We start from the raw sequence: 26,846 nt of genomic DNA, 5'->3' as shown, positions 1-26,846 counted from the left end.
TCTCCAGATCACAGACCCTGATCGGCTTAATTCCAGATCAGTTCTGTACTATCTCCCCAAGTATTCAGGTTCAGGGCAGGCTTTTTCTTTCCATGTACATCACCTGATTCCTCCAACCTACATGTCCTTAGTTTCCAACCACTTGGATAACTTTATCAGTTTTGGTACAACTCAGGTCTTACTCTGGGAGATGGTGCCTGTTGTCTTCTATTCAGTTGTGTGTGTACTAAGAAACTAGAGGAATTATGACCCTGTGTTTGGAGCAGCACAAGCTCCATTGTGGGTTAGGAGTACACGTAACTAAATGGCAATGCACCAGGGCTAAGAACAGAGGCTCTGTACTACAGAACAGAAGAGTTTAGATCAAATGTAAAACCCTGAAGTAGCTAGAATGTGTTCCCAGTGATTAACTACTGCCCTGTGTGTCTGATTTATAATAATTTCATATATCTGTGTGTACACATATGTGTATATAAACATTATTACAGGATAGCCTCCTGGGTACTTTAAAATAGAGAACCATGTGCACATTCGGTTTTATTTAGGCACAAAGATTTTACAATTTGAGTATTTTTGCAGATTAATTAAAAATTCTTTCCTGAATATCCTCTGTTTTACTATTTGTATTTTTTGGGGGGTAATACATGGAGCATTACGAATAAAACAGTTTGATCGGCTTGATGGGAGGCAGTGATTTATAATGCATTTTACCTTTCACAGAGCATCATGATACATTGGCAGCCCCCTCCTGCAGGAACACACAATGGTCAAATCACAGGCTACAAAATTCGCTACCGTAAAGCATCTCGTAAGAGTGAGGTAACAGAGAGCATTGGTGGGACACAACTTTTTCAGCTAATTGAAGGTAAGCTATTTTACATCATTTAGTTAAAACTGAAAAAAGTCACAATTATCCCCAAGCTCCTGTTATCAGGAGCTGAGTAGGTCCTGCTTGTTCCTGGGAATGGCAGGTTTGGGAACAAGATTCCATACACTCCTAGCATTTATAGGTGACCTGAAAATGTGCTTTACATGAGCTAATTGTGGTAAGTTTGGAGGCAGCATGGGACAGCAGGTAGGGCAGGACTGAAGTCATGACCTGAGTTCTGTTTCTAATTCTGCCATTGGATTGCTGTGTGTACTGGACAACTCCCTTAAATCATCTGTTTAAATCTCAGTTTCCTTATCTGCAAAGTGGAACCTTGGTAAAGGATTTTGAGATCCTTGGTTGAAAAGTGCTAATGTACTCTTTTTATTGTTGATAGAATTGTATATGTACATCATATAACAAAAGTAATCAGGACACTCAACACATAAGTGATTCTAAATGTTTTGTTCATTTTTTAAACTCTGAAGTCACAACTAGCCAGCCACTGTTTTTGCTATAAGATAAAATAATTAGAGCCCTGCAAATCTGTGGATATCCACTTTATATCTGCAGACCATGTTTGCAGATCAGATGTGTATAAAAATTTTGTATCCACACAGGGCTCTAAAAATAATAGCCTAACTAGATGAACACACACTTAAAATGGGCAGTTGCATGATTTGTTCCCAGATCTGCCAGCTCCGTGCACAGTGAGTTTCAGTGGTGCTGTGGGGCTCGAGAATGGAGCAGGACCTCTTCTATTTAGGGCATGTAAAGCCAAACCAAACTACACTTGGAAACACTTGTTTTGTTTTAGTCCCATCATACCCTTGTCATTAAGGAAATTCAGCATGCAACCCATATCATTAGTACATGTAAATGGGCTCTGTCAGAACAATCTGAATTCTGTAAACTTAACATCAGTTGACAGGTCAATGGAAAATTTTCAGAGGAATGGTATTCCTTTAAAAATAGCATTCACAATCCAGACTTTACTATTTTCATATAACAGAATTCTGTAAAGTGGAGCTGATTAGAAATTGTTTATAAACAAAACTGAAATTGAGTGCTCTGAATAGTGCAAATACAAAAATACAAGAAATAAATTCTAAACATTTATTCTAATAAACTAAAATGTGAATAATGAAGGTGATGTTGAACTGGTTTTTAACTCTAGTGTTCATTTAAAAATTAGCTGATCTGTGAAACTAATACAACTTTAGTTGTACCACAAAGATTTTATGCTCGGGGGATTTTAAATCTTGTTTTTTGTTTTTTCCGTGGATTGTTTCCTCCAAGATGTAACATGATCCTTTGAATCCTGGGTTTTTTAAGGCTCTTTGGATACCATCTTGAATTCTTAGCTCCCACTACATAGGAATTGCCACACTGGATTAGACCAGTGGTCCATCTAATTCAGTATCTTGTCTGTGACACTGATCTGTACCAGATGTTTCAGAGGCGGGTGCAAGAAATCTCATAATGGACAAGTATGGAATAATTGCTCACAGAGGAAGTGTTTTTCAAACCATGCCATAAAGGTTTATGTTCCTTATTTAAAATACCTTAAATGGCACAGTGGTGGGTTTGGGGGGTAACTGTGGATGCTCTTATTCATATGTATGTTTGATAAAGGTATATATTAACTATTACAGTGTATCTTACCATTGCTTTGGTTATAGCTTATAGATGTTTATCTAAGAAGAATAATTCACTTCCTACATACTTTGATCACTCAATAGTTGGCACTGAATGCAGAAGGTTAGTTATAGAAATGTGGAGGTTTCTGTTGTGCAGACAAAGGGCTACTAGCATGAAAAGCAAAGTCTTTCATTTATCAGCTGGCTATATATGTTACACACGACGTTCATGCTGTTCTGCCAGTGACCTACAGGGAAGGTCTCCAGAGCGCCATAGTCCTGGGTGTCTGCTGTCACAGTCTGGCTGCTACACAATAATTTGTGTCAATTTCACTTACTGGAGTCTCACTGCAAGTAGTGCTGATTTCCATTCCTGACCTCAGGTTTTGCTCAACAGCAGTCTCGGGGTGAAAGGTCAAAAAATAATGCACTTAACTCACTGGCTACGTTTCAGGCTTGACCCAGACGATGTCACAACAGCAGCTACAGTGTGTTCATCCACTCATTTAGTTTTGCATTAACAAGCTTTTACTGTCAAAGTCTGATGGTGAGATTCTTGATGTTTTAATTAGAAATTGTGATTCTTTGATCACCGTTAGAGCTCCTATTTTAGTAACTTGTATATTATTTTTATATTAGGTCTTGAGCGAGGTACAGAATATAGTTTCCGTGTGGCTGCCTTAACAAGCAATGGTACAGGACCAGCTACTGATTGGATATCAGCAGAAACTTTTGAGAGTGATCTAGATGGTAAGGACCATAAGCATGTTTCTGACTTTAAAGACCTCAAAATTCATGGACCAGGGTAACTACAAAATTTGGCAGACCTTTTTCCAAAGCAAACATAATTTTGCTCCATTGTGTTTACTATATTCTAATTGCACAACAGGACACATTTTATTTATTTTATTTATATATAATTTTAGTAGTAGTCACTAATGTAATAAAATTCCTGTCAAGAAATTGGCCTGAAAACTGAAGATGTAAATACTGCTCCTTTACTTTCAGTTCTATGTATTGTGCTGCCTTCCCCACTAAATAATACCTAATTACAGGGTGCCAATGTCAATTATGAATTATTCAATGTCTATTGAAAAGAAATAATGTAATTGGGTACATGACTTTAATCCTCCACATGTTTTCACCCTGAAAAAGTGGGAAAAAAGTTGTTCCGTGAGGCAAGCAAAAGTGTGATCATATACTCATTATTTATACAGCAGGCTAGTGTTTTATGAAGCAAATAAGACACAGTGCATGCCCCAAAGAATTCCAATCTAGTGCCCCAATCTTCAAAGGTCCAGCGCTTTGGCAGACTGCTCTGCTTAGGGCAGGGGTGGCCAACTACACGCAGCTCTTCAGAAGTCAATATGCGGCTCCTTGTATTGGCACCAACTCCGGGGCTGGAGCTACAGGCGCTAACTTTCCAGTGTGCCGGGGGGTGCTCACTGCTCAACCCCTGGCTCTGCCCCAGGCCCTGCCCCCACTCCACCCCTTCTCACCCCCTCCCCTGTGCCTCCCCCCCAGAGCCTCTTGCATGCCACGAAACAACTGATCGGGAGGGAGGGGGATCTGACGGGGGGCTGCTGACATGTTACTGTGGCTCTTTGGCAATGTATATTGGTAAATTTTGGCTCCTTCTCAGGCTCAGGTTGGCCACTCCTGGCTTAGGGGGTGTCTTGTTGACTGCAGTGGGGCTGTGTGTGTTCAGCAGTCTGCCCACAAGTTGTACATTGCAGGTTGAGGCCTAACTATAATTGTGGTGAAATGAATGGGAAGCACAAAGACTTAGTAGACAAGGGAAAAATGTGGACGAAGGTAACAATAATAAGATTATGTTACGTACTTAGGTACTTATGTACTTAGATTCACACCCTGGTGACAGGCTGTTTCTTCTTCTAAACTTCTTTCTCTCTCACCCCTTTCTTCTTTATAGTAGAGAGAGGGTAAGAGGGCATTTGACTGAAAATGATAACTATTTGGGGTCTTACGGAAGAACCGAGGTTGATTTTCAAAGTAGTCTAGGGAATTTAGACCCATATCATCTTCTATTTGAAATTAAATCCTCTAGATGGTTTTAAAAATCCTATCCTGCATCTTTAGGAGGGATTTGAATGAGGAAAGATGGTTTAGCTGGGGCTATCCAGAATCTGACCAACTGCAGTTGAGTTTGGTAAGAAGCAAACTGTGTTTTTTTTTTAAAAGTGTCACTTCATCATTTCATACAAGAACTCTTAGACACTGCATTCAGTGACAGTGTAAGAGAATATCTTGAAAAACAGAGGTGAGTAAGGATAACCAGTGTGACCTCATCAATGAATGTGAGGCTTTACTTAACTAATCTGCTGACGTTATTTGACGATATATAGCTGCCATGATAGGTAAGGGGAATTCAGTAGATGCACTATATTTTAGATTTTCAAAAAGTATGTAGCAGGTTCCACATTGGAGACTAATGGCTAAGGTAAAGAGTCACAAACTAGCAGGCAACCTTAGGGAGCTGGAGAAAACACTGCCTTTCCTAGCTCATACAAGAGGTAGCCACAGACAGAAATTTCAGTTTAGAAAGTGGTTATGAATAGAGTCCTTGGATCAGTTTTAATAATCGGTTAATCTTTTTTTGCATTTCTCTTTTTTCTCTTTATCACCTTCCTTTTTATTCCTCCTTTTTTGTTTAAAGCAGCCGTATACTCTGCTCACCTTGGCTTGTGAAAGATTCTCTTGTATAAGACAATATTATGACAGTGTAGTGCCACCATAATGGAGTGGGGTGGCTGTGGCACCTCGGCACCCGTCTGATCTCCAGTTGATGTAATGGCCCCTGTACACTGTTGTGAGAAGTTTAGAATGGACTGAGTTTGTACAATTTAATCTCTCATTTTTAGCATTGTATTAATGTAGCTTTTTGCATTTAATAATTGTGAATTTTAATTGACCAGTAATATTAGATGGAGACCATAAGCCCTCTAGGTTAGGCAGGCCAATAGGCATGTTATGAGCTGACATCCTGATCAGTGAAGTTGGTTGAATATTTTCAATAAATAAAGCACAGTTCATTAAGCGAGAAACCCTGCAGGCAGGAGCCAGCAGAACTAGCAGAATTGATTTTTTGTTTGTGTGAACCTAATATTAATCCATCTTATCTTTTATTTGGAATATTTAACATCTGCCACTGCAGGTTCCACTGGATGGAGAAAGTAATGCAAATAAAAAGCAGCTATTTTTCCTTTACTTTCAAGCAATTTAGTTAAAGGTGCAGACATATATATTAAGTTTGTTTAGTTGCTTATATTTCAATTAACAATGGTGGTAAAAGCCCTTCATTAAAATTACTTTGATGCTATTCTTCTGATAGTGCTGTGGAAATCCATCTGAACTCAGCTACACAGTTTTGATCGATTTGATTGGATCCTGATTGGGTGTTTGCTCTGTTCAGACCCTTAATGTGGATTCCACAGGTGCTCATTTCTGATGATGTCTCAGCAGTAAGACTGCATGCAGTGGGCTCATAACTAAACCAGTGAGGTGCTGCAGATTTATAAGAGTATTAAACATCAGCCACATAGTCACAATATGTCTGTGTACTTGCTTTGGTAAATAAAGGGGGCTTATAGATTTAAAGAGGGACTACTAACCTAGAGTCCACTGGACAAATCACAAGTGATTTATGTAGCAAATTTAATAACTTCTTACAGGCAGTTGTTAAAGCTATAAAATTGTCTCCTTAATTCTACAGTAAAGTTATAATCTTTTTGCTGTGTCGTCAGTCTGTTGTCATGGAAATACTTTGATGCCAAAAAGTCAGCAATGTGACTGTGCTGCAGTTACATACATAAGAAGAAAATGGTTAGTGAGGATGGAGTGGGGTAAATCCTTTATTTTAAGCAAATTTTGGAAAACTGCAAAGTGGCAAGGAAAATAAACAAAAGCCAGAAAGTTAAATGGATTTGTCTCTGTCGGTAATATTTTGCTCCAGTGTAAAAGTTCTCCTTTAAGAAAAGTACTAGAAGTATGAATTTCTGTATATATTGGAATATAAAAGTCTGTTAATTTTAGTTTACTATATAGAGGGGTTGTTTTTTCTTTCTTTTTTTCTGTTATAACAAGACCTGCCTTTTTGGTAGTTAAAATTACCATATTTGGATTTTCAGTTTTCATTTATCTTTTTACTTTCTGCTGCAAGGCACAGATGAATAACTGGAATTTTGTCACTCTTTGCAGCCCTTGTTTTTGAGCACTAACAGAGAAAAAATGTAAGTGGGGTTTCCTAAAAATATTAGCGTTGCTCTGTGGCAGCACAAGGGGTTAAGAATACTTGTAAGAATACTTGGTTTGCATTTTTCTTTTTTGTAACAGAAACTCGTGTTCCTGAAGTTCCAAGCTCCCTACATGTTCGTCCACTTGTTACAAGTATTGTAGTGAGCTGGACTCCTCCTGAAAACCAGAACATTGTGGTAAGAGGATATGCTATAGGGTATGGCATTGGCAGTCCTCATGCACAGACTATCAAAGTGGACTACAAACAACGCTATTACACCATTGAGAACTTGGGTGAGGAAAATTCACTAACATTGTTTTCTAAATTTTAATTCTGATTTGTATCGGTATTTTCCAAGTCACAGCTTAAAATAAAAATAAGGAACTGTGTTTTTCAAAGATTCTTCCATTATGAAGTGTAGCATGGCCAGCAGTCACCACCACGGTGCCTCCTGCTGGTCATCTGAGAATTAGCTCAGTTCCAGCCTCGGAGTGCCTCCTGCTGGTGCCTGCTTCCTTCTGATCTCCACCACTTATAGCACTTCAGACCCCGCATCCCTCCTGGACCCCGGTGCCCCTTACCTTGGGGTTCTGCCCCACAGCAATGCCCCCACACTCTGGGTCTCCCCTCCCTGGGGAACCCCAATCCCCTAAGCCCACCTCGCCTCAGTTACCCACTGCCAGTCCTCATCTGGCCCCTTCCCTCAGGGACAAACTGCAGTCTAAAGTGGCCATTCATCATCAGCAAAGGGGTTTGGACATGCTGCCTTTCTAGCCCCAGCTGCCTCCCCACAGCCCTAGTACCTCAGTGTTATCTCAGTTTTGCTCCAGTTAAAGATTTGGTATGAATACAGACATCCTGTAGTATGCAAAGAATTCTTGTACGGTCCGATACACAAAGCATGCTGGAAGACAAAGTCTTAGAGAAAACTCACAGTTCTAGTTTTGCTGCTTATTGGATGCATTTCTCTGTTAACAAGTAAAGCAGTGAGTGAAGTATAGAGAAACTAGAGGCAGGAAATAGAAGTAACAATTTGCAATGAGAAATTGCACTAAAACTACATGTGAATTTTTCTTCCATCAGATCCAAGTTCCCACTATGTCATAACTCTGAAAGCATTTAACAATGTTGGTGAAGGAATCCCACTCTATGAGAGTGCAGTGACCAGGCCTCATACAGGTAAAGGGCAATGTTTGCCTTCTTTTAATTTATTGTTTACACATAGCTGAAAATTATAGCCTTGAGTCCCAGAAAGCAATCAAAGACATGAGAAAATGCATAATGCAATAGAGTTTTATTCTCTTATGATATCAGATATTCTCTGTGTCCTAAACTGGTTCACATTATTGCCTTTGTGGTTAACTTCAATTGTTAAGCCAACTATTAAACTACCCAAAACTGTATGTTTGGTTTTGGTTTTAAATTCTAGAGTTTACCCTGCAAAAACTTACAAATGTTCTGATTTCAGTATGTGGCTATAACTGTATAGCGCAGATGATACATGTACAATTTGAAAAATCTGGCCCTAATTTTTTCCTTTTATGGATGTCTCAGAAAAAGTATAGCATTTATCTGTGAAGCTGAGACACTGATTATAATGCATGCATTCTCTGTATGATGTGTTTAGGTCTTGTTTTGCAGTAACTAAATTAAATGAGGCATTAGGATAATGTTTTTCATCTTGTAATAAACTGATAATAAACCTGATATTATCTTGGGCTTTAAGCAGAGTAATCCATTAGCCTCTGAGTTGCTGTTGCCCTGTGTCTCGTTCTGCTTCTTGGCATTGCTAACATTGTGTAGCATTTTGGCCTTGTTTTAAGAGATGATCCATCAGATGTGAACATTGTTGTGAGTTTAATCTTTCTTTTGAAGACCAAGAATTCTGCTAGGTTTTCTAGAGTACCTTGGAGTTTGAATTCCCTGAATCACTATTTCATATAACATATAGATTTTTTTCCCAAAATGCTCTGAAAGATGATAGTTCTCCAGTAATCTTGAATGAAACACTAATTACTTATCCCTAAGAAGTCCATCTTGTTCTTCTCATATCATTGCTTTCTGGAGAAGAAATAAGTGGATGTTTTTGAGGCAAATAAAGCCAAAGGTTTGAACTAGTATCTTATCCTGAAAGTACTTTATACGGTGATTGAGGTTCATAGATGTTAGTATGCTTACGTGATGAAGTGTATAGGATATTTTTATTCATAACCTTTGCATTAAAAGCAATCGGGATGGAATAATTACTTTGCTAGTCTTATGTTCCCTATTAACTCTGGCTTTTCTCTCTTTTTCTCCATTCCTCATCTTTCATTCCATTGTATAACCCTGCATTTCCTTTTTTGTTTTTGTTTACATTAAAATGCCACATTCTCCCTTTTTAATTATAATACACTACTTTTTACCCATCAATCCTCTAGACACTTCCGAAGTTGATTTATTTGTTATTAATGCTCCATACACTCCAGTGCCAGATCCCTCCCCCATGATGCCACCGGTGGGAGTTCAGGCTTCCATTCTGAGCCATGACACCATAAGGATCACTTGGGCAGACAATTCTCTGCCAAAGAATCAGAAGATCACGGATGCTCGCTACTACACGGTCCGCTGGAAAACCAACATTCCTGCAAACACGAAGTACAAGGTACTGGAAGCTGAACAACATCAACACAGTTGGTACAATTTAATGAACACAGATTCAGTGCTCCGTTTAGTGTTAATTGCAATTTGAGGGCTGAGGTATTTGCTGAGCAAGCAGTTTAGATTTGGGTCCAATTGAATTTGACATGAATGGACTCCCATTTACAATAATATCCCTCAGTTTAGTAATCAGTTTAAAGGTTTTTATAAACTTGATCTAACTGGACATTTTGGGGTCTATTTTTCTGACAATAGTTCTGTATAATATGGAGTGTTATATGTGAGTAGATAGAAGAATAATCTCCTTTTTGGGGTGAAGGTAGAGGGAGGAAGACACTTGCAGGATTAATTTCCTCTGCTGGAGTTTGGATGCTAAAGAATATAGACTTTGTATTCTTCATTTGGCCTTGGCATAAACTGCTTGCGTGAAGGACGTGGGCTCACCTTTGTGGGGCCAGTAGCACAGTAACACTGTGTATGCTACTACTGGGTTCTCTTCAAACAGTAGTGATGGGAATCTAAATTAATGGGGTGAGTCAAACTGAAAGATATTTACCCTACTTCATGTAAAAGGAAAAAGACAAGCCTTTCGGGTCATACTAAGTTGATGATAAAAACTATTTTTATGGCGGTGATTGTGTAAAAATGTATAACTATTCCATTATGGCATTCCCTGCTTCTCAGATTTTTCTGCATATACCATACCAAAGGCAGTTGATTTCAAGACTTCTTTGGACTAACAGTTTCTTGAAGGCCTGAAAATGCTGACTGTACATTGCAAGATAGAAATGAGCCTCAAAGGAAATGGTTATTACATTTGCCAGTTAATGGAGCTTCTTTTATGCTCCTTTACAGAGCAATCTTATTACAAACCACAAATATGATATTGATATGAAAAGATACATGGTTTCTGTGTTACGCCTCTAAAGGCAAGTATTATTTATGAATCCACATTCCTGAGTCATGTGCACTGGGCATCTCGGGAGCCATTTATACAGTGCTTGTAGGTTCATGAGTTAAGACCCTATTGAAGATAGCTCACGAAAGCTTATGCTCAAATAAATTTGTTAGTCTCTAAGGTGCCACAAGTCCTCCTTTTCTTTTTGCAGTACTATATTAATTGCTCCCATAATGCTCTGTGCTGGTGACCAGATGACTCAGGAGCATGGATTCATAAGTAATTGACCAAACATAATACATAATAATGAAATAAAATTGTTCAAAATTCCTCAGTGCAAAGTGTTTGCCTCAGAACACATAAGCATTAGACCCATTTGGGTTGCCATCGTCATCTATCCCAGAGCATTAACAGTCTGTGCACTGTTTGTTTTTTCTCTGCTTCAGCCACGTATTCTTTACTGTTTTATGGAGAAGTAACAACTACTAATTTTCAGCCCAAAGGGACTCTTGAGCAGTCCTGTCAGCCAGATCCTTGGTAGTCTTAATGAATATGAACTGATGAATGTGCATTGTTGCCAAGCCCATTTCCAGTGACCTTATTATTAAGTGAACATATTAGGGGCTATCAGTCTCAGTGGAGTTCTCATAGGTTCTCTGTCAGACTAATTGCCACTGACCAACCAAGTATTAAAGATATCTGACTTGGAAGTCTGACCCGCTGGATGCAGTGTTTGCATGGCACTTCCATTTCACAATTTCTGGCTGAGGAGGTTCAGAATTCTGACAAGCTTCTAAGGAAAAACATACCTTGTCCCTTATCAAAGTAACCCTGTGCAGTTCATCCCATTAGGAATCAGAAGCTGTCTTCCGAATCTGCAGTTTCAGAAGAATTTTCTTATTATGCCAAGTTCCACAATAGTGTCTGCCCACGGAAGGTCATTAAGTGTAATTTTGTTGTCTCAGCACATCTCATGTGTTCAGCTCTAAGTCAATGATAGATTCTTCCCTTATACATCTCAAGATGGGATTCCAAGAAGTTGTGTAGATCCCATACTGCTGATCCCTTTTCAGGAAGGAGCTAGGACATCCATCAGTTAGGTGGCAGTGCCTATGTCTTAGGTGACCCCAGCATGCAAATCAAGATGATATATAAAGCTTTTTCCTACTGTTATGGAGAATAGCTTTTAGGCCTCCAGTAGATCCATCACCAGATCTGTTCCTATTTCTGAGTACCTTTAATGACTCACGTTACGGATTTGCAATTACCTCAATCCTGATGCCTCCAGTGCTGCAGATGTTCAAGCCAGTGTGTCACCCATCAGTGTTTCACCCATTGCAGCTAACTGCATGTTGATACAGTCCATTCATAACTTGCTGCTTTTGATTCCCCCTCATATGTTGAAATTGTAGAAAATATTTAGAACAAGATGAGTTTGTAAACCTCGAATAGGAGTTCTGTGATTACAAATCCAGGAACCCTCTCTTTCCAAGTTTTTATGTAAGGTAACTATGAAGAGCTTTGTGGCACTAGAACAGATAGGAAGTGTCTCCTGACGCTGAAGTATTCTACCTGCTGCCAACCAAGAGGATGCATTGGTTTGACATGTCAGAGAGCATTTTTCAAATTTTCTTTGCTGCTTGAATGCAGTTGTCCTACACACAAAGTGCATTCATCAGATGGTGGGTTCCAAATAAGTAAATCACTTATTTCTGGAGTTTAGATCTTTTAGAAACCAAGAGAAGGAAAATAAATTTTATCCTGCAAAAATCTATCATATATAATTATAGTACTAGTTAAGCAATATTTAGTATCATGGGATATCACTGCCACCTTCTTAAAACAGTAAATGAAACAAAACAGTGAATGAAATTGAAAGTATATCAGGCCACTCCAGTTTGTCTCCTTGGCCTTGTATTGTGTGAAAGGGCATTCAATGAAACTGAAAGGCAGGCATCAAATTTAAAATAGACAGAAGAAAATTCTTCTTTACACAGTGCACAATTAACCTGTAAAACTCATACCTGCCAGGTGTGACTGAGGCCAAGAGCTTAATAGGATTCAAAAAAGAATTGAACATATATATGAATAAAGAAGAATATCCATGTTTACTCTGGCGAGGGGGGAAAAGTATAAAGTTTATTAACCCTGCTGTTTCAGGGTATGACTTGCCTTATGGGGGAAGATTATTACCTAATTGTCCAGATCAGTTCCTCTGAAGCATCTTGCACTTGCTACTGTCAGAGGTTAGATACTGGGGTAGATGGATCATGGATATGATCCTCTATGGCACTTACTGTGTAAAGCTGATGAAAACCACTTTTGAATATGTGGTTTCATATTAGCTCAAGTACTACCAATGGAGGATTGCTTATTTTTTTAAGTGGCAGTCAGTAAACAATTACAAGGGACTATTAACCTCTAGGTTGCAATAACTGCTCCACCCAAGATTAAATTTTCTTAAAAGTAGGTTGCTTTGCCTATGCATCTAATATTTCTTGGTAAGACTGATTAAAATTGAAATTTCTGACAGTCATTTCCCCTGTCTTTATTCTTTCTCTCCTTCATACTTAGGGCCCTATCAAATTCATGGTCCATTTTGGTCAATTTCATGGACATAGGATTTTAAAAATCATAAATGTCATGATTTCAGCTATTTAAATCTGAAATTTCAGAATGTAGGGGTCCTGACCCAAAAAGAAGTTGTTGTGGGGTAGCAAGGTTATTGTGGGGGGCTTGGGGTACTGCCACCCTTACTTCTGCACTGCTGCTACGGGCGGCCCTGCCTTCAGAGCTGGGCAGCTGAAAAGCGGCAGCTGCTGGCTGGGAGCCCAGCTCTGATGGCAGAGCCACCGCAAGCATCAGTGCAGAAATAAGGATGGCATGGTATGGTATTGCCACCCTTACTTCTGCGCTGCTGCCTGCAGAACTGGGCCCTCAGTCAGCAGCTGCCACTCTCCAGGCGCCCAGCTCTGAAAGCAGTGCAGAAGTAAAGGTGGCTATGCCACGACCACCTTAAAATAACCTTGTGACCCCCATGCAACTCCCTTCTGGGTCAGGACCCCCAATTTGAGAAACGCTGGTCTCCCCTGTGAAATCTGTATCGTATAGGATAAAAACACACAAAAGACCAGATTTCGTGGTCCGTGGCGCGTTTTTCATGGCCGTGAATTTGGTAGGGCCCTATTCATACTGATCCTGATGAAACCGAACTAGTCAAATCCAAAAATAGCTTTTCATTTCTTTGAACATTCAAAGCACTCTATGTGACTCCAAGTTTCATTTAGAAATAGAAATTTTCTTGATCTTTTACTGGGATAATTTTAAAAGGTTTCATTGTACACTTTACATCAGAAATGCGAGTGTTATTGCCTTTACACTTCTATGTCCTTTTCATTAGAATGGTATTCTCTCATTATTTTCAAGGAATGTGACTTAATAGATAATCTTTAGCTTTAGTAAAAGAAACATTATCTCTAAGTAAAATTTTCTGAAGGTAGCAATTATTTATGGATATATATTCACATTGTCCAGTTTTGAAGTTGCCAGTCATTTCATTCTGCTTTTAGATTAGCAGTAGATCCAAATAAGGAACCAGGTATATTTATGTATGCATCAGGTATACTATTTATACTCAAGCCACGTACAGTACATACTGGACAGTTTAGCCCAAAGGCAGAAATGGTAACTAAATGAGTCATATTTCTGATTACCTGTGCCGGAGGCTATGTGTGATTTAGGAAAGTCTGTCCACAGATGGTCCTCCTTTCTGCAAACCAACATATAGGTATAGAAAATTTTTGTCCCCCCAGACAAAAAAAAATTTTTTTTGTCCCCCAGACTCTCAGAGAATCAACATTTTCAGCTAGTTTTTGAACTCTTTAGATTTTATCTTAGCATCCTAACATAACTTTTGAAAAATACTCAAATTGCAAGATGGATTTTTAATTTTAGCTTCCCTTTATCATTCTTTCCCATGGTTAGTTCATTTAATGGAACACTGTAAATTAAACACCACCAGTAGACAGCTAAAAGTCTTGCTGCATAACAAGTGTGTCCTAGACCTTATGCATTTACATTTATGGTTGACTAGTATTGAATGCTCTTGCTGATTACGAAAGGAACTTCTCGTTTCAGATAGAGTAAATGATTAATGAATTTGCATGGTAGAGGAAAAAAGAATATTGAGAGAATTAATGGCTATGGTTTTCAAGTGTTGGTGATGTTATAATAATGCTTTAGGCACTTACCTTAGACAATAGTATTTGAGACTTTGTAAATGATGTTTTTCACTTCAGAAGTTCCTTATACTTTGTGTTTCTTTCAGACTGCAAACACAACCACCTTGAGCTATTTAGTGACCAGTTTAAAACCAAACACCTTGTATGAGTTCTCTGTGATGGTGACTAAAGGTCGAAGATCAAGTACTTGGAGTATGACAGCTCATGGGACTACCTTTGAATTAGGTATTCACTTGTGTCTTTCTGGAACTGTTCACCATTTCAACGAGATGAATAAAGTCAGTTCTACCCCAATGCTGACTTAAAATGGCAGTCCTCTGTTGTTGCTGATGTGGGATTTGGGGGTGGGGGAGAGGGCAGAGTGGGGGCAATCCTGATATTAATATTCTTTGAAAGTCAATGAAGTGGAGATTACATAAAAGAGAGAACTGTGATCAAATTACAGAAAATAAATGGATAAAATGATCCGCAGTTAATGAATGAGAGAGAAGAGGGAGACATATGTTTCAAATATCTGAGAAATCATATCTAAATAGCAGCTACTGAGAAAAATCTTGTAATTAATAATGAAAATTTGCTAAAATTCATTAATTATAGGACAAAAATGAGATGAGACAAACTATTCTGAGAACTTTGGTGAATAGAAATGTAGTCATCAAAATCAGCCCTAAATTCGTCATCTCCTCGTGAATTGCCTAGGCAGCTACCAGAACTATAGGAGCTGTAAACTGTGCTTACAAACTACAGAACTGTTGATAGTGTTACAGCTGCTGGTAGAAGCTCATGCCTAATGAGTATCTGTAGGTTGCAGAACCCCTCTGCCCCAGACCTGTCCCCCAGTATCTTATTTTTCACCTGCAAGATTGGTCAAAGAGCGGGGAGCATTCACTTTCTTTGTTAGCATCCAGCTATCTTCACTTTAGCTTAAATTTAGCTTTCTTAAATCATAGAACCATAGGGTCAGAAGGGACCACCAGGCTCATCCAAGACAGAAGGTTCCAGCCTCTTTTTGAAAACCTCCAGTGAAGGAGATTCCACAATTTTCCTTGCCAGTCTGTTCTATTGTCCTACTGTTCGTACAGTTAGGAAGTTTTTCCTGAGATTTAATCTAAATCTGCTATTCTTATTATATTTACTTTTTGGTTTATTTTAATTGTAAATACAAATAAGCCCCTGTCCAAATAGCCTTAAGGCCTTGATATCTATTAAAAAATGACATTAAAAATATGTAAAAACAAAGCGCACAAAGAGCCAGTCCAGTCTGCACAATACCATAAAGAAAGAGTGAAACCATTCACTTTGTTTAGATTTAAAGTAAAATTTTCAAAAACATCCATGTTGCTTTTGAAAATGTTATTCTTTTTTGTGGGTGTGGTTGAAATGTATCTTTGTCGTGTTAGACATCTTTGTTAGTATCAGCTTCACAGAAACTATAGTTGACCTAGTACTGAAGGTCTAAATTCTTAAGGGACTTACCTAGCTGACAGAAGCGGCAAGCAGGGCTAGGTCTAGTTATCAGGGTGATGTGTGGTGAGGCCCAAAGCAAGAGCATCTGATAACTTGGTTTTAGTGTAACAATATTAATCTGTCATGAACCATTACAGTTGGAACCTAGAAGTTGCAGAAAAGTGTAAACACCTTTTAAGTAGAATTTGTATTAAAAATACAGGCAACTGAGATATGAATCAGGGCGAAATGAAGAAAATCACTTCTCTGTCCCTGACTAGTCATCTTTTCATTAGAGATATTCATAGACTTATATAGGAGGAGTCGCCAACTTTCTACTCCTTGTGTTTGTGGAGAAAACCTTGAAAGCATGACCTTAGTGCACCCAAAAGTCTCAAAAAACAGAAGACAAATAAAAAGAACTCCTAATGTATCTTTTCTTTTTTAATGTTCATGATTTAATCCAGTCTCCTGATTTTAGGTGCCTAACTGATGATTTTTGAACAGTTGGCAATGCTGCGTAGGACTTACTCCTCAACTACTACTGAAGAAGGGTTTGGTCTTTTTCAAGTAGTGTCCCTATGGGCGCTGCACTGTAGGAGAGCTTGGATCACTACACTGGTGATCAGAGAACTTTGCTAGTAGTGTCCGTTAGGCCTGCACATGTGCTGTCTCTCTTTGTGTGCTGTCTCTCCAGCTCACGTTGGTTAACCCCCCTCAGTTCCTTCTCAACCACCCCAACAAGAGATGAAGTCATTAGCAGTCCATTAAGACTATCACTTAATTTTCATACCTATAGTTAGTTGGTCTACTACTAAGAGTTCTAGCTGTAGTCAACTTCTCCTTTCTTATTTTACCCTTGAAAACAAAATAAAAAATACATTAATTTCTTTAAAAAGAAAAGGAGTACTTGTGGCACCTTAGAGACGAACAAACTAAGGTGCCACAAGTACTCCTTTTCTTTTTGCAGATACAGACTAACACGGCTGCTACTCTGAAACCTGTCATTAATTTCTTTCCTGTTCTTTCTCCCCTGTTGTGGATCCTTCCCCCCAACGGGGTATGCCTGGTTTGTCGACCTCAGAAAGTGCCTCATTTGTAAAGAGACCATCCTGATTACAGACAAGCACTCTCAGTACGTTCACAGGCTCGGGGAAGGCCATACACAACAGAAGTGTGGTCTTTGCCAACAACTCCAGCCAAGATCCTGCAAAGACAGAGAGCTGTGCCAGAACATCATCTTCATGGAGGCAGCTCTCCGACCCCAGTTGCCTGGTAGACATGAGCCTTCCCTACAGCATTCTACATCTAAGGGCTGGGTCAAGGAAACAGGCTGAAGATCCCTCTCATAAATCATCTAAGAAGAGAGTGGGAAGTCCCCACAGTGAGCCCCAAAATAGCTGCAATCAGTCACCATCTCACTCAATATCTTTGGCATCACCGGCATCAAGACTATCTCAGTCCAGCACCTATGGATCACAGAGACCGACAGCAACCAGAACTCCTTGACAGGCCTACAGACCCGATGGACATGGGCACTGAGTCATCAGCCCTGAAGGACAGGGGTAACCAATCTTCTAAAAAGATGCTCCTGGTACTCAAATCAACATCAACACCACCAACAACAGCTTGCCTGACACTGGAGCAACTGGTGTGGACAAGATCCCCGTCCTCCCCGACACTACCACCTATGCCAGGACAATCAGTACCAGAAGAATCCCACCATTTCAGAGACCTCCACATGCCAGATGCACCGGAGTCCCCATCTCTCAGTACCGAGACCTTTGCACCAAGCCTCCACCAAGCACAGGAAGTATCCCCGTTGCCATGCCCCTCTGCCCTGTAGTGAGGGGTCAGACAATGAGCCAGAGGCGGTAGTGTTGCAGTACTCCTCCCAAGCTCCATATGGTGCCTACTACCAACAGAGACCCAGGATATACCCACAGATGGCCCCATAAGCACCATCCTGGTATGGACACCCATGGGTGCCACCGCCAAGCTCTATGCCACCACCATCCCAATGGCCATATTGGGACCCTTGGGTGGTGCACCGCCAGCATGCCTCTCAGTCTTCAAGCCTCGTCATAGAGGAACAGGAAGCTGGTATAGGGGAGGAAGTGACACAGAGGATCATATCCTCTTAATTTTCCTTTTCCACCATCTTTAGCAGACAACTTTTGTCTCTCCCAGGAGCTGGCAAAGAGAGTGGCAGTCATTCTTCAGATACCATTGGAGGAAGTCATAGATACCCACCATCAACTCCTTAACATCCTCTACTCTTCCTCCTCCTCAAGGATTGCCCTCCTAATTAATTAAGCCATTTTAGACCCAGAAAAGACTGTGTGGCAGACCACAGCATCTTTTTGGCACCAACCTGCAAGTAAGTGGACAAAAAATACTATGTCCCCTCTAAGGAATCTGAATTCCTATTCTCCCACCTAACACCCAACTCCATCATGGTGGACGCCGTCAACTTCCACAACCGATCACACTGTCAAGAGCTACTCTCTACGACGGGGATTGGAAGCGCCTTGACCTTTTTGGTAAAAAAGTGTATTCCTCAGCCACTGTACAATTCCGTATCGCCAACTACCAGGCCCTCATGGTGAATTATGATTACATAAATTACTCAAAAGTGAATGAATTTATTGAAAAGATGCCAGAAGCACATTGTGACCAAATTTAAGGCTATTATCCAGGAGCGCCAATTAATGGCAAAGACATCGCTGCAATCTGCTCTCAATGTAGCTGACACAGTGGCTGGGTCCATTTTCACAACTGTGGTGATGCAAAGAGTGTCATGACTCCATTTGTCAGGCTTCCTGAAAGAGGCACAGTCCACTGTTGAGGACCTTCCTTTTGAGGGCACGAAGCTTTTTGCCAAGAACAATGATGCCTCCCTTCACACCCTGAAGGACTCCAGAGCTACCCTCCGGTCACTGGGTATCTATATACGGAACAAAAGAGATGATTTAGTCGCTCATCCCAGTGTAGAACACACGTCTCAGTACCAACCGCAACACCACTATGAGCTGCAAAGGAAGAAAGGAAAATTCCCTAACCACAAACCACCTGGTCCACAATCTTCGTCCCAGCTCTTTACGTCTAAGCACCACTTTTGACGAGCAGGTTAAGGTGCCATTAGACCAATCCCCCTGACTGACACAGCCGACCATGCCCATTTGGCCACTGATTGGCAGCGTTCAACAGCACCTGGGAGTGCATAACATCAGACCAATGGGTCCTAGTGATTGTTCAAACTGGGTACTTCATGCATTTTACCTCCCTACCCCTTCAACAACACCCTTCTCTGTCCCTCTTCAGGGACCCTTTTCACAAGAGTTTACTACAAGAGGTAGATTGTCTGCTATGTTATGAGCCGTAGAACCAGTACCTCAACATCTATAAGGCAAGGTGTTCTATTCTTGTTATTTTCTAATACCCAAAAGGAAGGGAGTTTGGAGACCCATACTAGACCTCAGAGCTCTCAATAAGTTTATCATGGCTCAAAAATTCAAAATCACCTTATCAAGGATCATTCCAACACTGGAAAAGGGAGACTGGTTTTCGGCCAATGAAAATGGCCTTTCTCACAGCGATTACCTCGGCCAGGAGGATAGGGGAGATAGCAGCTCTGGTGACACATCCCCACTACATGGTATTTTTTCCAGACAAGGTTACACTCAGGTCCCATCCAAAATTCATCCCTAAGGTAACCTCCCCGTTTCACATGCATCGATTGATTCACCTTCCAATCCTCTACCACAAGCCTCACCAAGACAACAGGGAAGCTATATTACATGTTCTAGATGTCAGGAGAACCCTGGCCTTCTACCTGGCCAGGACAAAGGCCTTCAGGAAGTTCCGTAGACTTTTTCTCTCCTTTGTGGAAACATCCTAGTGCTCAGTTACAGATGACAGCACTGTGGAGCTGAAGATGGCATCGGAGGTGGAGTCCCCAGTGATCGCATAATGTTCTGTGGAGGTGTGCCCAAAGGCTATCCAAGTGGGTCTCAAATTTCATCAGATAGTGTTATCAAGTTTGCAGCATGATCCCTCCAGACTCTATTCGTACACACTCCACAAGGTCGATCTCTTCATCCATCTCCTGTTTCAAGAATGTCCCTAGCTCAGAGCTCTGTAGAGCAGCGACATGGGAGTCAGTTCACACTTTCGCAGAACACTATGCGATCACTGGGATTCCATCTCTGATGCCATCTTCGGTTTCACAGTGCTGTCATTTGTAACTGACCCGACTCCGAAGTCCTGGCCCTCCAGAAGGGGTACTGCTTGGGAGTGACCTACAGTCGAGCATCCATAGGGACACTATTCAAAGAAAAAGAACTTAATCACCTTGTATGGTAACTGTGGTTCTTTGAGATGTGTCCCCCTGCAGGTGCTCCACAATCCACCCTCCTTCCCTCTACTTCAGAGTTCTTGTCTATGACTCTGTTGTAGAGAAGGAACTGAGGGGCATTAGCTCATGCACACCAGCTAGACTTGTGGTGCAGCACAAGGAGAGACGGTGCATGTGCAGGCCCAGTGAACACTGCTACTGAAGTTCTCTGATCAGCCGCGCAGGAACACAAGCACACCTACAGAGGAGCAACCGCAAGGACCCACATCTCGAAGAACCATCGTTACTGCACAAGATGAGTAACTTCTTGTTGTAGTTCAAACACAGGCCTGGAAAATGGAAACCTCCTGAGTTCTAGTCTTGACGGTGTTCCTGGTTTGCTCATCCTAGCCTTATCTAAGGTTGATTCGTGCTTAGCTTAAGTCCATCCGTATTCCGTAGAGCACTTGAACACCTTTGGTGGTTTGTTGAATTAGGGCAGTAGTCACTAATCTTTGAGCCTCACTTCCCCCATCTCTACAGTGGGGATAATAATACTTAGTAACCTAACACAGGGGATGACAGGAGGATTAATCACCAGTAGGTAACATACATAAAGCACTTTGAACAGGAAAAGCACTGTGACAACACTAATTAGGACTGTTACTGAATTCAGTTTCCATGGCAGATATAGTTGGCTAAAAATTACATAATTAGAAGTCTGTTTTTTATAGTTATATAGTTCCAAGGCATAGCTGGTTATTCAATTGCACCTTTGGAGACATCGGCTCTATGCATTTCATTGTCATTAATCTGAGCCCCATCTGGGTATTTCAGTTCACAGTAAGATTCTGATGCACACATTTAAGCCTTTTACGGAGGTAAAAGGCCTGTATCATATCCTCATTTCTGTGCAGGAGGAACGGTGGGGAGAAGACTTCTGCCTCAAGCTACTGAAAAGAAAAAAAGGGCCATGTGTTCATCATATCTGTTTCCAGAGTTCAAATAAACCTCGGTTAGCAGAGAGCAAGAGAGAAAACACCTCAGTAGATGCAGACTTCCTTGCAAGCCATCCAGAAACCTGTAGTCAAAGTGAAGGGTCTCTCAGAGGTTACAATTAAAACCCTCTAGGAGTTTACCATGGTGCTTCAAATGTGTTCATGGTGGAAAATTGCCGTTGCAAGATCTCAGCCCCAGAGCAAACATTTTTCTGTAGAGATAAATTTTATGTATGTAAAAAACAAAATATGGAATGGTGTCTTCTCAGGTTGATGGGATTTCAGGAATGTTAAACTATTGTGATTACGAGTCAGTACTCTCAACTAGTAGCTTTGCTTCTACAAATATATTGTCTGTTTAAAAAAAAAAAAAAAAAAGACAAACATTGAAGAGACGGTGTTTATCTAGTCATGATTCACAGCATCTGTTGGACTGTAGAAATAGCTCCTTAAGGAAAGGAAATATTATGCACCATATGGCATTTGCCATTTTAATGGAGTAAATCATTAAAACGGCTGCCCTAGAATGCTAGATTACCTTGCGATTAAACATACTGGGTTTCTGTTGCTGGGCACCCATACTTCTGCGGCAAAGCAAGTTTAAAAGGATACTTATGAGATCATTTACATGCGTTCAGTGAGATCACTTACATGCTTCTAATGAATGTTTGGGGTTTTTTTGCAGTTCCTACGTCTCCACCAAAAGATGTGACTGTGGTGAGCAAAGAGGGAAAACCTAGGACCATAATTGTAAACTGGCAGCCTCCATCTGAAGCCAATGGCAAAATTACAGGTGCCGTTTGTGTGCACTCTCTGAAGTGATTCTGTGTCCTTATTTTTGGTATACTGAGCTTGGGAGGGCAGATGGAAAATATCTAATCAACAGCAAATTAGACATCATAGATAATGCCCTACTCTCCTCTTTGTTAATCACAAACCCATCCAGGATGTTTATCTTGTTATTTATGAATCTTCTCATGTAGCTCAAATTAACTGTTTACTTTTACATCTGCTGGAAATGAGTTAAGTATAAAAAATAAATGCAACTCTGAAGTTTTCAGCCCACTGCTGCTCTGCTCTTTAGAGGCATTGGTATTGCTGATCTCCATATGAAGTATAGATCATTGTAAAATAGGAGTTTGGATCATGTAAAATTTTCATGAAAGGTTAGATTATCATTTTAAATACTGTAGAAATCACCATCTTCACCGGCTTATGCAATCCTAGTAGCAAACTTTCAGAGAAACACATCTGCAGTTAGACGGTCCCTTAAGTGTTTTGTGCAAGAGACTCTTTGGCCCAATTCTCTAGCATGTTCCTCTGGTACAAAGTGGACTTAGACCCAATTTGTGTAGGTGCTGGAGGATTTCCCTGTGTTCAAGGCAATTCATAAGTGGCCTAGGAGCACAACTGGGTATATCTGTACCCTGGTAGTTCATTGTACCCTGTAGACCATTGGAGCCAGCTGCTCTGGATTGCACGTTGGATCTGCGTGGTTGTTTCTATACCTTTGAACTTCATGCAGACAAAAGAAGGGAAGGGAGAAAATAAAATATCCCCCCAATATTCATAAAATAATGTAGAATTCAATTTTGTAAATGTGGATGAAAATATAGAGGCATGTAAAGATGAACAGCTATATATCCAGAGACAAGGTGGTGAGGTAATAGCTCTTCTTCAGCTCTGTGTAGCTCAAAAGCCTTGTCTCTGTCAGCAACTGAAGTTGGTCCAATAAAAGATATTACCTCACCCACCTTGTCTCTCTACTGTACTGGGGCCAGCGTGGCTACAATAGTGCACACAGCAGAGAATACACACAGATAGAGAGTACATGATGGTGTGGTGTATATAAAGGTTTGTCTTTGAGAAGTGCAACAGCATATCCCCACTTACGGGATCTGCATGTGCTGCTGCTTGGCTCAGGCCCATCTAGAAGAGCCATGCCCTTCTGGGTTTTCTGGGTTGTGCGAGTGCCCCCCCGTCATGGATTGGATTGTTCAGCACTGAAGCTGGTTAGCTGCAGGCTTCAGGACTATGTGTGGAGTGCCCTTTGCTTTTTAGCAGCCATTCCAGTTGTCTGGTTCAAAGTTGCTTTTGTAGTTGTTTTAGGTAGATTTGCCATATGTTTGCCTACTTTCGGCTCCCCATCCACCCCACGTCTTCTGTATTGCATAGGCAGGTTATTTAGTTGGTGGTTGGGGTCGAGGGATTGATTCTGTGCTCTGACTGACTCTGACAACAAGGCAGGATTCAAAGTGTATGATGTATGCCAGTAAAATGTACTTCCTGCCTAGAGCCATAAAAATGGGGAAGCCTAAGGGTGTTGTTTTAGAAACCTTTAGAATGGAGAGTCCAACTGAACAGAACTCTGAGGGAAAGGAAAATTGTAACATCCACTTCAGTAACTTCTTTTAAAAATATGTTATGTATAATTTGGTCTGATAACGAGTCCTTGGACAGCAAGAAACAAGGGTTGTGTATCTTTTTTGGAAAGATGAGACTCTCCTCTTTGCAATAGTGCAAGTCTTCTGTTTCTAGCTTTCATATTGTACTAGTGGACTTTAAACCTGAACTGGTCTGAGTCTGAAAATCAGCTACTCCATGTTCAATCACTTGCAAATTATGCAGCCATCTCAAATCCATGCCAATAAAATCTTTATACCACCCCACCAAGTGTTCATATATGTGTATGTGAAAAAGAAGGAGACAAACTTAGATTTTTAATCCAAAATTGTCATGAAAATACAGGCACAAAAGTCTAAAAATGATGTGTTTGCTCACCTGGATTAAGTAGAATTTTACAAGACTAAGCTTTATTATTGTTTGAATGTGCAGCGATCACAGCAGAATGATTTTAAAATGTTTCGTAATCACACTGTAAAAGGGAATCTGATAAAATTATTGCATTCTGTGAAGCATTACAATTCCCTTTATATGTCAGTCCTATGCCAGTTCCACATTTTACAGGAACATGTGAACAGACTGCCCTCTGGTGGATTGAATAGAAAACAAGATACTAAACAGCTCACAAAGTGAGTACTGGCCTTTCTGTGCACTGAGGGAGACAGGGTCCTGTGGAAAAACTGTATGTGATCATGTCATTAAAGACTGTATCATAATGCATACACACAAGAGGGGTGAATTAAGGTTACACAGGCAACTTTATTTGTAACATTCCCTAATTTCTACTGGCTTATTTGCAACCAAAATAATGTTTTTTAACATAACTTGAAGTAAATAAACATTAAGAAGTGCAATTTCTGGGTTCTACAGGCCTTTGTTGTACAATATATTGAAAATACCAACCAATTAATTGAGACAAAAAGTAAAGAGAATTGTCTTGAATTGCATTAATCTCTGGGTTTGACTGCCACTTTACATGCTGCTTAGGGCAGATCATAGCTCCATTGCATGGGATCAGCCCAGGGAATAGAGGTGGGTGCCACCCACCTGCATGGGAGAGGAAGTTACAGCTCTGCAGAGTGTGCAGCCCCTTCCACTCTTCTATCCATGGTACAGGTAGCCCATGCAAGGGACAAAGGAGACATCAGATGTCCCCTTGTGCAGGTGCATAGGGCTACTGATGTTTAGCCCTGTATTTGTCAGTGAGTGCTTATTTGATGATATTGTTTCTCCCATTCACTGTCATTAAATATATATTATAATCATTTTGCCAGTTCATCATGGTGCCATACATACAGTATATTCAATAAAATATTATGTTGATTTAACATATCTTTACAGGCAATATGCAATTGTCTTGAGGTTGACATTTTTCATTGTTAATATAAACTGAGAGATAGCAAAAAGTTTTAACTACTTATATTTTTTTTTAATTTTAAAGCTATCATTTTTCTCTAAACTGCTAATATTTGAGGAGGGAACATTCTTATAATAGTCCTCAAATTATAATTTTACATTGTTTTCATATGATTGGAAAAGAAGGTAGAAATAATGGAATTCTCTATAACTAAATGTAAGATCATTTTGATATTTTAAGTGGCATTGTTATACTTTATGATATAATACAATGGTTTAAAATTTCCCATGGGATGTGTATCTAATATTTAAATTAATGTTTATATATTGAAACAAAGGAGATTGTGGTTCTCGAAAGCCCCTCGGTGGTTTAAGAGCACCAATTCCATCTAAAGTCAATAGGACTTGTGCTCTGGAGTCATTTAAGGAGCAACAAAAATCCCACCTTTTAGTGCATAAATTTTATCTTATTGGTACCTTTGAACAGGATACATCATTTACTACAGCACAGATGTGAATGCTGAAATACATGATTGGGTCATCGAACCTGTGGTGGGAAACAGATTGACACACCAGATCCAAGAGTTAACCCTTGATACGCCATATTATTTCAAAATCCAGGCCCGCAACTCCAAGGGCATGGGGCCTATGTCAGAGGCAGTACAGTTCAGAACACCCAAAGGTAAAGTCTCATGTATGTTCTCCAGCATTTCCTAAAATACCTGTAGGAAAAGCAACTGGCAGCATCAGTTCTCTATTGGATATGGGCTGCGGAGGAGAAGATGAAGTTTGATTAGGGAAGATGTTTTCTCTTCATTCTTCCAGCAGCTCTTGGCTGGAAACAAATGCATAAACTAGTTTAAACCCATATGTTTGTGGAGATTTATTTTTAAATTAATTATTGGCCCATATATCACCAAGCTGTTATTACATGGTCAGTGCCATAAGTGAACTTCAGAAAAACTGACTTCTAGTTACCTAAAGACTTCAGGTGCAGTGTGTTGCGTCTGCCCAACAGTGCAGGCAGCAGGATTTGCAAATAAGTTCTTATTGGTCTGTGAACAATTACATGTTAATGTCATGGATGATATAACGTGAACAAGTACGACATAACTGCCTCTTTAATCAAGAGATGCTTGTTCATGGGTAACTGGTGAAAAGATAGGAATGAACAAGACATTTGAAAATATGTAAAAAAGATGTCGTTTTAATATCTAGCAGTATTGTTTCTATGTGAGTTTTTGTCTTTAAAAATGGAAGTTTAAATCTCTAACTAGTTTTTTTCTGCTGTGTGAAGTTCTTTGAATACTGTCTGTCACTCCTTCAGGCCTGGTGATCTTTCTCTTGTTTTTTTACTCCCCTGTGCTTGTCCTGGTAGCTGAATCCTCAGATAAAATGCCTAATGATCAAGGTAAATAAGTGGACATTCTTTCTCCTTTATTCCATCTCTTTCACACACTACTGTGTTTCTTTTCCACCTGCAATTGCACTTGTTAAACGAAACACACATCAGCTGCTCTAAATGTAACTGAGCGAGCTCTTGTGGAGTTTTTATTAGCAGAGGAACTAGAGATTTTATTTGTGGTTTGGGTGTCAGGAATGTAAAGTGATCTACATAGTCAGATGTCACATGAGGGGAGAAGTGGGTTATGCCAGCCCTGAATCATTCTGTTAAAATGGATTTGGATTAGGTGATATTCAAGTAGAGCTCTGACTGGTGAACCCTGGATCTCAGCACAGAGGGGTAGAAGACCAAAGAACACTT

General features: G+C 40.1%; 1 protein-coding gene across 1 annotated transcript in view; it reads left to right on the top strand.

Annotated features, from left to right (window-relative positions):
* The window catches only part of NEO1 (neogenin 1), a 503,941-nt gene that overhangs the window by 432,532 nt on the left and 44,563 nt on the right, over positions 1-26,846 (top strand). The window contains exons 13-21 of the mRNA XM_077827907.1: positions 721-865; positions 3,148-3,258; positions 6,862-7,056; positions 7,847-7,942; positions 9,184-9,407; positions 14,629-14,767; positions 22,008-22,115; positions 25,569-25,763; positions 26,460-26,492. Of these exons, the coding sequence (XP_077684033.1) occupies positions 721-865; positions 3,148-3,258; positions 6,862-7,056; positions 7,847-7,942; positions 9,184-9,407; positions 14,629-14,767; positions 22,008-22,115; positions 25,569-25,763; positions 26,460-26,492 (1,246 nt within the window). The remainder of the gene's footprint in view (positions 1-720; positions 866-3,147; positions 3,259-6,861; positions 7,057-7,846; positions 7,943-9,183; positions 9,408-14,628; positions 14,768-22,007; positions 22,116-25,568; positions 25,764-26,459; positions 26,493-26,846) is intronic.

Source organism: Eretmochelys imbricata, chromosome 10, assembly GCF_965152235.1.
Source record: "Eretmochelys imbricata isolate rEreImb1 chromosome 10, rEreImb1.hap1, whole genome shotgun sequence".
Lineage (NCBI taxonomy): Eukaryota > Metazoa > Chordata > Testudines > Cheloniidae > Eretmochelys > Eretmochelys imbricata.
This window is presented reverse-complemented; position numbering and strand designations above follow the sequence as displayed.